The sequence below is a fragment of the Puntigrus tetrazona genome, chromosome 5 (assembly GCF_018831695.1).
Source record: "Puntigrus tetrazona isolate hp1 chromosome 5, ASM1883169v1, whole genome shotgun sequence".
NCBI classification, from domain to species: Eukaryota; Metazoa; Chordata; class Actinopteri; order Cypriniformes; family Cyprinidae; genus Puntigrus; species Puntigrus tetrazona.
Genome location: NC_056703.1, coordinates 9163228 through 9174620, shown reverse-complemented (window position 1 = coordinate 9174620; position 11393 = coordinate 9163228). Strand labels below are relative to the sequence as shown.

At 37.2% G+C, this 11393-nt stretch overlaps 2 protein-coding genes across 11 annotated transcripts in view; both read left to right on the top strand.

The window, feature by feature from the left end:
• Positions 1-6561: 6561 nt before the first annotated feature.
• LOC122345763 (C-X-C chemokine receptor type 2-like) lies at positions 6562-8726 on the top strand. The gene has a single exon (XM_043240206.1). It carries the CDS (start codon positions 6562-6564, stop codon positions 7453-7455), a length of 894 nt encoding a protein of 297 aa, XP_043096141.1. The 3' UTR covers positions 7456-8726.
• Positions 8727-8902: 176 nt separating this feature from the next.
• Positions 8903-11393, top strand: part of nsmfb (NMDA receptor synaptonuclear signaling and neuronal migration factor b) — a 28298-nt gene continuing 25807 nt past the window's right edge. For all 10 annotated transcript variants that reach the window (XM_043240500.1, XM_043240495.1, XM_043240501.1 and 7 more), the window contains exon 1: positions 8903-9309. In XM_043240500.1, coding sequence (XP_043096435.1) covers positions 9276-9309 — 34 coding nt within the window. In that variant the 5' untranslated portion in view covers positions 8903-9275. The remainder of the gene's footprint in view (positions 9310-11393) is intronic.

Sequence of the window (11393 nt, the reverse complement as noted above, 5' to 3'; positions counted from 1 at the left end):
ATGCTATGACTCATACAACTTATATATATATGACTTATAGTTATTTATACTGCGTTTTAATATAGTGAAATGTTATTACAATTTAAAATAACTAGTGTCACATGATCCTTCGGAAACCATATAATACGTAGATTTGTTGCTTCAGAAACATTTATTATTATCAATGTTAAAATGTAGCTTTATTTTATATAGAGCTTTTAACAGTACAGATTAACAGAATCAAATACTACAATAGAGTGTCAGTAATGTGTAATGAAGTTAATTTACTTGAACTTTTCAGTTAGAGGCATTTCATTATTGAACTCTGACATATCATTGTCCAGCTCAGTTCAGTTAAAGTAGTATCTGTGCAATCAAATCAAAGATAATCGCTGGAAATTAAGAAATTAAGTTCAAAACAGTTATACTGCTTGATGTTTTTGTGAAAACTGTGATTCTACATAATTTCTATTTGATCCTGGGACGATAAAAGAAAAAGATTAGAAATTTGGAATAATTAGAAATTGGTGAATAAACACTTGGTGAATTCAGCACAGAACTTCAAGAGAATATCTGACTTTGGATTTTCAGGAGACACATAACACAGCAGCTATATTTGATTTTGGTATGAAATATGATTTTTGTGTGAAAAAAATTAATGTGAAGTGTACAAAATCCAACAAAAGTTATAGTGGGTGAGGCCTCAGAGGAAGCAGAGAGTGAATCATAGTGCATCATGGATCAATAATTTAAATACTGAGTAATATTTTTCAGATATGATACTGTAGGGCATCATGACTGTGAACGATTCAGAACATTTACTGTGCTCCAAATCTTGTGCTAAAAAATATATTCTTGTGCTAAAACATATAATTCAATATTTTTAGAGAATGTCACTTGCAATAGTGTTGCTGACATATTTGCTCGCATTTTACTTTAAGGTCTAATTCTTGCTATTAACGAACCAGCAACTACACATTTTGCCTCAGAAAACTTCCAATTTGCTGCTTATTAATAATAAGGTATTGGGTAGGACTATGGATGTAGAATGTGTGCTTTGTAATACTAACAGCCAATATGTTAATAATAGGCATTCTAATAAGCAACTACTTAATGAGAATTGGTCCCTATATATATTTTTGTAGGCAAACCCAGAATTAATTAGTTTTAAAATTGTCCTGTTAGAAATGCTGTAAGAGACTATTAAAAACAGTTAAAACTTTTACAAGACTATTCTGAACAATAATGCATGTGTGATTCGAATCCATAACGATATTTAGTTTTACCGTTTTTCCATTTTTTTAAATGCAAATACACATACAATAATGCAGAAATATATTTCTATGACCGCAAATTAGATTAGTCGAAACCGATCATTTGTGTCAGTATCCTATCTAACCTGAGCAGTATGCAATTAAAAAGAGTGGTCTGACCTCTCGCAGCCCTCCCATCGCTTCTCAAGGGGAGACAGCTGGATCAATCCGCATTTCCAGCTCTGGGAAGAGGTCGCAGGTAATAATAGCACCTAGACACGCTCGCTATTTATACGCGCTGATGTTTTGGTGCGAAGGTGGGCAGACGGGGGTGAATCTCCTGATGTGCGTCACCAATTACCTAAACCGCTAAAAACAGCCCAGAAAATGTGAAAATCCACACGACACCAGTCTTAAAGTCTTCCTGTGAGCTAATAGTCCCGTTATCAACGATGAGCCAGCTGGAGGTATGACCTGAGGGCGAACGTTTAAAAAGAACTAGAACACCAAATTGGATTCGCCAGAGATACCTTTAAAAAGAGCACAGGGTTTTGAACATGACGACAGATACGCTCAAAAGAATCTATTCAGGGTCCTCCGACGAATAAATCGCAGACAACGAGGATGTATTTAAAACAGCAGCTGCGTCACAAACATGTGTTTACCAAGTTGGGAATTTAAAAAAAAAAATCAAACGACTGAGATGTGACTAGAAGCACCTCACAAGTTAAGACACAGCCCACTTCTGCGAGGGTGACGACCCTGAGAAACGTGGGAGGTGGTAAAACTGGTTGTTTCTCATCAGCATCTCTGAGAAGTGTGATCTTATAACAACAGGTCTATGTGTGAACTGTGATAAATATGTGGGGGATGAGAAGTTCATGTAGTTGTAGGATCTACTTGGTCTTCTCTCAGTTTTCACCACATGCAGATGGCCTGCTTGTCCTCTAAAGAAATAAGGAGCCCAAAACTGAGAATTCTGTCATCATTTAGTCACCCTCGTGTAAACTGGTTTGACTTTTTTAAAGGAATACAAAAGCTGAATGAATAAAGGAATGAATGGAGACTTAATGGTGCGCGGTGAAGAAATACAACCATATTTAAGGTACTTTACAGCCTACATACATACAGTATGTCTTTGTGCTTCTGTCGATTGAATTTAGGCCTTCAAAAAAGTCATTAAGTTTGTTCATTTGTGAAGACTATCGTGGTGAACAAAATAAACGGTCACAGAGGTTATTTTTTACGATAATATGAAGAGTTCAGATGCAAAAGCCTCTAAGTGAGCTTTTTTTACGTTAACATTAAGTTCTTTAAATTTAAAGAAAGTATTCATTGGCATTAAAGTGATATTACTAATGTAAAATTAAGTTTCGATATATTTACAGTAGGACATTTACAAAAAAAATATTCAGGGAACATAATCTATACTTACTATCCTAATGATTTTTGGCATAAAATAAAAAAATATATTTTGACATCACTGTTATATATTGTATTATATGTAATATCTTGTTGGCTATTGCCACAAATATACCTGTGCGACTTATGACTAGTTGTGTGGTCAAAGGTCAAATAAGTAGTTGCTGTTTAGAATGCCTATTATTAACATATTGGCTGTTTATTGGTATTACAAAGCACATATTCCGCATGACCATATTCTACATCCATAGTCCTACCCAATACCTTAATATTAATAAGCAGCAAATGAAAAGTTTTCAGAGGCAAAATTTGTAGTCGCTGGTTCGTTAATAGCAAGAATTAGACTTTAAAATAAAGCGTGCCCAAATATGTCAGCAACACTATTCCAAGTGACATTCTCTAAAAATACTGAATTATATGTTTTAGCACAAGATTATTTTTGGAGAGCTTTAAAAGGATTTATAATGTACTTTACCGTAGATCTCTTTTACTGTAGAATTCCAAACAAAAACTTGTTGAGAGCACATGATATCTCAGTTTCATTTCTGCCTCCTTGTCATAAGCCACCTGATCCACAGGCCAATTGAACCAGCCAAGAAGGCCGTAAGGTCTGAGACCCTGCCAGCTAGCTGTAATCTCATTCATATGGCTTTTTTCCCTCCATCACCTGTTATTCTGCCAGTCTCCTGAAGATATTTAGGTCACTCAGCTACCATGGGATTTCAGTTTGATGACTCAGAGGAAACTGATGGGATCAAGTGTGTCGTGTCACGACTGAAAGACTGTGAAAATTAGAGTGAGGATATTTTTTCCAAGATCTTGGGGGAGATAAAATGAGCTTCTTGTTTACTGTTGATTGAAAAAAAAATGTTCTAGATGATTTGATTGGCAAAATTCGGTTGGATGTTAAGACTGTGATGATGCCGATTTCTCAAGCACTCTCTACTTGATATATGACTGAATACCAGAAAAAGAATCTTTGAGCAATTCATATATCCTAAATTGGTTATTGTAAATGTTTGCTTTTCCAAAGCAACAGTAAAATAACTGTGAACATTTAGCATATATGTTGAAAATGGACTTCTTTCAATCTTAGATAAAAAATAAAGTAAAACTAATTTCAAGTATTTAAGTATAAGCTTTTAGTAACATACAATAAGGGGTGTGCAAACTTTTGACACATACCGTACATGTATGCTGACATTGATCTGTCAGTATCTCCAAAACAGAACAGAATGCTGATTTAATTAAGCGTATCACAAATCCAATTAAAGGGCTACTCATTATTTCTCTCATTCTCTCTTCCTTTCTCCTCCACCTGTCTCATCAGTCTCTCTTTTCTTCCCTCTTTCCATGTCCATCTGTTTACTTCTGGTCTGTCCTCTTTTCTACAAGTGTCTTTCCATTGCTACCCGGCCTTGTGCTTCTCACCGTCCAATCACATGGACATATTCATTAGGTTCATACAAACAAACAGAGCACCCTTCAAATGGTTATTGACATGCATATCAATCAATTGTGTTTGCTCAATAAGAAAGCCTTTAAGTTGACATGCCAAGACATATTGTATCTGAAGGTCTCCTGCAGTGTATATGCTATGCTTTTGAAGGTCGTAGGAAAAGTCACACTCCATTCTGTTGATGAAATTAAACAAGTATGTGGCATAATCTGATTTAGGTCTCTCATTTTAACTCGGTTATCTTTGGATTCTACCCGTATCAGTTCAGGAAACCGTAAACCAGAGTCATCTCTGACACAGTGAAAATTAATTTAACATTGAAAAGCTCACCTTTTTCTCAGGCACCAATTTATTTTGCTTGTTTGGAGCGTTTTCTCTGTCATTCTGTGTGTGCATTTGCGTGTGTTTTGTTTCAGCCTGCTGCATGGAATATGTAATATTTGCTGAAACAAAGGCCTCAATTTGAAATGGTCTCAATTCCTAAAACCGAATCTCATTACTTCGTCCCAACAAACCGCAGGAGTAATCATAACATGCCCGCTTGCCTTGCTGGAGGCTGTTTAGCAAGACAGAATAGGCTGCACGTTACAGAGAAGTGGAGTGTTTGCATTAGCATCACAGATCATAATTTAAATACATACTGTATGCAGAGTCTACAAAAAAAAAAGGTGAGAGGTTTTTTTAAAATCATATTCGAATGCAATATGAATTAAAATATGAATTTTAACAAAAAACTCTCTCTTTATATCCCTTTATGTTTCTATCTATATATATATATATATATATATGTGTCTACTTTTTTTTTCTTCCGCAGTGAACAGTCCCGGTACAGACATCTCGGTTAATGCAGCCTTACGACATAAACAGGCTGACATCAATGCAACGCTGTTTAATAACCACCAGCAGAAAAGCACCCTAGCCAGTGACCATGTGCTGATTCTGACCGTGTCTCTCACACAGACTGACAAAGTATACTTTAAAGACTATATTCTAACGTTTATCCTAACGTTACCTCTCTCATTCGCCCACAAATCTAGATAAAACATCTCTGTCGGCGCCGGTAACCTTGTAGGTAGTGCATCGAGATTCAGTGCCGTTGTGCTTTGGGGGTCGCGGTTCGAGTCTCATCTCGCAGACCTTTCCTGATCCATTCCCCCTATCTTTCTATAGCTTTTCTTTCCTTTCAGCTATGATCTGTCCTTTCAAATTAAAGGCAGAAACGCCAAAAATAAATCTTTAAAAAAGCATACTTGGGCCTATATCATACACGGGATGAATCTGTATGCCCTACAGGTATTTCTACAGCAGTCATGCCTGTTCCTGCATCAGTGAAGGAAAATTCTCTGGCACGTTTATGCATGAAATCATCGGAGGCAATAAATAAGTCAGTGCTCCTATAGAGAAGGTGATGAACGTTCCTGTTTTGCATTCCCAGTGATTCCAGCTCTTTGTGTGCTAGAGGGAGCTATCAGATCACTGCATCAGCCTGGATGGATGTATTAGCATGATGTATAGACTACACATACAAGGGGGAGACTAAACTACAGGGGAAGCAATTCTGCAAGAATATACTTGACCTCAAAGCAGCCTTGGATTTATGTGTGCCGTTTAAGAATAAGGCTGACATTAGGTTGAAGGTCATTGCTTTGTAAAAACATTAAGACACAGGCAGATAAAATGAGCAGTTATTGACATTTGCCATTTTATTCATATCTGAAAACCTAAATACAAAACATTGGGTAGTAATACATAGCATAAAATTGGGGGAAATGCACAAGCGCTGCTTAAAGGGAACTACATACTGCATAACTGTAATATTGATGATGCTAATATGCTAACAAAAAATATACGAGCATATTCTATTTTGCTTATATGTTTTACACGATTACAATGTTTTTTGAAGAGTATTTCAAAAGCTGATTTAAAAAAAACAAAAACAATACTTTTTAAATCATAGATTTCTAGCATTATTCATTCTGGGATTTGTTAACTGTTATGTGATGGCCAAATTAATCTAACTAATAATGGGTGATACTGACCTGATATATTTTGGTAGCTTATCTGGTGGAAATTATATTTCCAGAATGTGTAGGTGCGTAAATATTCTACTTTAGCTGCTTACCATGGGAAATGTGCTCTGTGTATAAGGTCGGTCAGGTTACAGCTTTAACCACAAACATGCTAACAGCTTATAAACACACATTACATTAATACATTAACATTTAAAAGGAAATGCTATTTAAATTAAAACAAACACTGCATACATACACAGCCTTATATTGCTAGATTGACATAAAAAAATTCAACAAATCATTAACTTTTAACCGCACTATATATTTTTTTTCAGACAATGACAATTGTGATAAAGTTCACTTCCTGAAACCACTTCCTCGCTGTTACTGAGCAAACCTCAGTCTTCATATTCACATCACCAAATGACAGATGAAGATGGAGTACCAGAACATTTCTAACAGCTCTCTGTTTGCCCGTGCCTCAGTGGAGGAGCTGGTTTCCAGCACCGTTCTGGGACTGTGCTGTGCTCTGGGTGTACCAGGTAATATAGCGGTGATGGTCATGCTTGCCCAACATTTAAAGGAGGGCAGTTTCACCCCAAAACTGATGCTGAGTCTGGCCGTCTCTGATCTGCTGAGTCTGATTTTTCTGCCTGTGTGGATCTATGCGCTTCTTAACGGCTGGGTTTTTGGCCGAGGGTTGTGTAAGTTACTTTCCTACATAGTGTACTGGAGCCTTTACAGTAGTGTGCTTTCTGTCACCTTGTTGAGTGTGCAAAGGTTCCTGCAGGTGCTGTATCCACAGCGATGGGCGAAGCTTGGACAGAAGGGCCAAAAGGGACTGATTTTTGGGATATGGATATCAAGTGGAGCTCTGGGTTCTTATGCTCTTTATTTCCGAAATGTGAAGAAGATGAAGGACATGCTTTTACACTGTTATCAGGATTATACAAATAAACAAGAACAACTAGCCGTCTTACTAGTTGAGACTCTAGTGATGTTTGTTGTGCCTCTCCTCAGTCTGTTGTTCTTCTACCTTCGACTTTATCAACGGATACATCAGTCAGCTTCCTTCAAAAGCCACAGGTTGACAAAACTGGCCGTCAGAATTGTAGTGGTCTTCTTCATATTTGGGACCCCGTGTATGATCAACAATTTTGTCTTAATGGCATTGTCATGGAAAACAGCTGTAAGCAACAATTTAACCGGGGCTCTTTTCTTTATCAACAGTTGTGTGAACCCCTTTCTTTATGCCTTTTCAGCTCGAACGCTGCGGTGCAGAAAAAAACAGCATTCAGATGTGCCAAAACATAAGAATGAAACTGAGTAAGCTGTAAAGCAACTATGAAGTTTTTCTGATATGTATGTCTACATTAATTATTTGCTTTTAAACTGTGCAAGATATTTAAAGGGTTTCTTCACAGCAGTGCAATAGAAGAAACATTTTTGGTTCCATCTCTTTCATTTTTTCATAATTTGGAGAACCCTCCTTCACCACAAAGTACCTTTTATGAAACAGAAATTATACAAAATAATACACATTATACAGAAACAAATACAGTTCTTCTATGGCATCATGAAGTACCTTTATTAATGAGAGTGTAAAGGGAAGTGCATATAAAACTTTTCATCATATCCTATTTATGTTTCCTCAGCTTGTAAGCTAAATAAATTACTTCTCCATTCCTAAAATATTATAAATAACAATTAGTATTCCTGTAACAGGACTGTTAAAATCAACCAAAGATATCTTGGTCATGAGTCATGTAGACCACACTTGATATTTTGGCCTCCTTCTTTAAAGAGAGATGACCTTTTTCAACAAACAAGAAAGGAAGTTCAAGCCCAAACAAAAAAAAATACCAACAAAGACTCTTTTGCATATTTTGCTTGAAATGGATTAAAGTCTAAATCAAAGTGGTTATACAACTGTTTGGTTTATGCCTGTAAACATATTTTACATTTTTTTATATATATATTTTTGTAATTTAGCAGTTTTGAACACGTTTAGAAAATAAACCCAACACAGCACCTCTTTCAGTGTACATTTTAACTGTTGTAATTATTTTTTACAATTGCTGTTGTAGGTTGGGGCAAATGGTGAATTATTAAGGAAAGTTGTGTGATTTAAATATTATTGATAATCTTACACATTGCTAAAAAAAACCCCCCGAAACAAAACAAAAACAGCTAAATCAGCCTGATTGGATGGTTTTAGCTGGTCAAGCAGCATGGTTTTAGCTGGTTTAAGCTGGTCAGCGGGCTGGTTCTAGAGGGCTTTTGGTCACTTACTAGCTGGCCAGACCGGTCTTAGCTGGTCAGGATGGGAAATCAGCTGAAACGACCAGCTAAAACCAGCTTGACCAGCCTACACAGGCAGGGAGACCAGCTAAAACCAGCTACTTCCAGCTTAAACCAGCTAAGACCTGCCAACCAGCCTGGCGTTTGCATTTTTTCCAGCTAGGTTTCTGGATTACTAGACTACTTTTTTTTTTTTTTACCTTTAACATATTTGCTGTTTTACAAACTGCCTAAATTATGTTAAAAAATCCTAGGTCACTGGTGCATTGTATGTATACAAGGTAACATATGCCTACAGAAACTTTCGTAAATAAACACACTGTACTTGGTAGTTCGTTTCTTTTGTTCATTTTTAAGCTGTCGTAAAATGAGCCACTTCTCCCTTATATGGCCCTAGTTTCCGTAATGTCCAGCGTAGTTTTATCTGGATCAATATGATAAGCTGAGGAAAGGGAGAGAGAGAGAGAGCGCGCGCGCGAGAGAGCGAGCAAAGCAAGCGTGCTGCGCGTGAGCACATTCTGGCGTACTCGCAGCGCTCCCTTCTCATTGCTTGCTGTACCAGCTCAAACTCCGCGCACTGGAGAACAAACTTCACTTAGCGAGATTCAGCTGGACCTCGCGCTCCTAAACATGAGGAGCGAACGGAACATCTGACACAGAGACCCCGGGCGGCAGTTTAAATCCGGGAGAAGAGAGAGGAGATCGTATCTCCACTCGGCGGATGATTTGTTTGCATTGTGCATTTCTTTCCTCCATTGCAGATGTGACGAGTGGAATGAGCTGCTTTTACACACCGGTGGTTTCACTGCAGCATGGGAACGGCCGTGTCCAAGAAGAAGAATTTAAGGAATGATGCGATTTCCTCTGTTGCCGCAAAAGTTCGGTGAGTCTCTGCAGCCGCTGCAGCACGTTTCGTGGAGGTGGCTCGTGTGCAGATGCACGAAACCCCATCTCATCACACCTCATGTTATAGTTTCCATGCTGTTGACAGTACAAATATAAAAATCTATCAGTAATATGTCTGTGACAGTTTCTGAGGCCGTGACGGCTGTTGACGACACTTTGTGTACATAACTAGCTTGCTAGTAACTTTGTATAAAAAAGTCATTTTGACTTAAATTACTTCTAGGGCCTTTTTTTAATGAAAATTAAATTAGGCTATTAATGGTGTTTTGTCGTGACAAAACTATGTGGACTAATTTGCTCAGAAACAATAAAAAAATGGTTTAGTAAACTGTTGAGCTATCATCAGTGACCATATTTATTATATGTTTGTTGTTGTTTTTGCTTTTGCTTTATTGTTGTCCTTGTTATAAGGAGTGCTGGTGATGATGACGATTAAAAAAAAAAAATGTTGTTGCAGTTATTAACATCATCATCATATGCTATTTTTCAAATTCATAATTTTACAGTATCTGGTGATTGGGTTTAAACAAAAATTACTTTTGTATTACTATTAATTTGTATGTTATTTTTATTTATTATATTTTTTTTATTAATTATACGTCCAATATAGACCTACATAAAATCCAGTTCAGTTTTATTTGTCATTTTGTTTTTTTGTTTGCTCATCAAACAATGCAAACATTCATAAGGCTGATTTTCCATGACACTTCATCACTCTCAGTCACAGCTGGTCAAAAGATTAGGCCTAGTTTTCTGAGACTGTTCTTTTTACTTCTATATTTGTTTATATATACGTCATCTGGAGATTTGCGAAGGGATTGGACGCAGCCCAATAGATTGTGAGCTTTTGAGAGGCTTTGAGTAAGTTAGTCACTTGTCCACATGCTTTAAATCACCATTAAAAGCCTTCTGAATTCACCATGACATCACTGCAGTTTTCTTGAATCAGCTGTCACCAAACTTCTGATCTACCCTTGAGACTACAGTGACAGTGTGATTGCCTCGCTATTCATCCTCTCTCTATAATTCATCTGTTTAGCTGGGTGATGCTCGACAGAAAAAGCGCTTCTGTATGTGCTTTATGCTTTGATCAGAGAAACATTCGAGGAAAGCGTGATCATGAGTGTCCTCCCCGTCTTAGCTGCTGCTTCAAGCTAGTTGACTTTCTCAAAAGGCTACTGTTGTGTAAGATGCCCATGCAGACTGCTTGGATATGGACTGAACTGCACTACATAGTTCTTGTGGGAGCTTGATATGGCTGCTTGACAACAGCATTACTTGTGAGGTGTTCTTTATTTCCAGCTTCACAAGGGAAAGGTTCAAATTTCTAAAATGACAACCCAATGCCAATTAGAGCTACGCAGTGAGAGGCTATAGATCTACAAGTTTCCCAGTTGTCTCACAGGCTGACATGTAAATGTCTAATTAAATCTCGAGACCACCTGCAGTTGTACTGGAGAGAGGCCCAGATTATACAAAAACTCGTATGTTTATATGAGTGTGATGATACTTAGGGTCAGACTGGGACACATGCTGTTTTTCTGTCTTTTTGCTAATGTTTTATGGAGTCATTTCATTAGAAAACCAATAAATAAAATAGCACATACAAAGTTTACATATATTTTTATTCGTATGTAATTCTGTCATCATTTTCTCACCCTCAAGTAGTTCCAAATCTGTATGAATTTCTTTGTTCTGCCGAACACAAAGGAAGAACTTAAAATTTTTAGGTGAATTATTCCTTTAAGATTTTCTGTCAGGTTTGATATAGTTGGAATGCTGTACACAGATGGCGAGGTTACCCCACGGCCGAAACAGCACAAAGTTTGCCAAACTTCCCCCTCTTCTTGCTTGTTAGTTATACCATCTGGAATAATGTGCTATATCTTCCTCTTCTGAATAATAATATCCTCCCTTCTCCTCTTGTTTTACTAATGAGCAAGCCAAGTTGCCCACCGAAGCATTCTGAACAAGCCCTTTTGCCGCTAAGTTCCAATAAATAGCTTTCTTGTACTGCAGGGAGAGTTTTGAGTTCGGAAAGGTCTCGAACATTTGGAATGG

Excerpts from the sequence above, each read along its gene's own strand:
- LOC122345763 (XM_043240206.1), top strand. The coding sequence starts at position 6,562 with ATGGAGTACCAGAACATTTCTAACAGCTCTCTGTTTGCCCGTGCCTCA.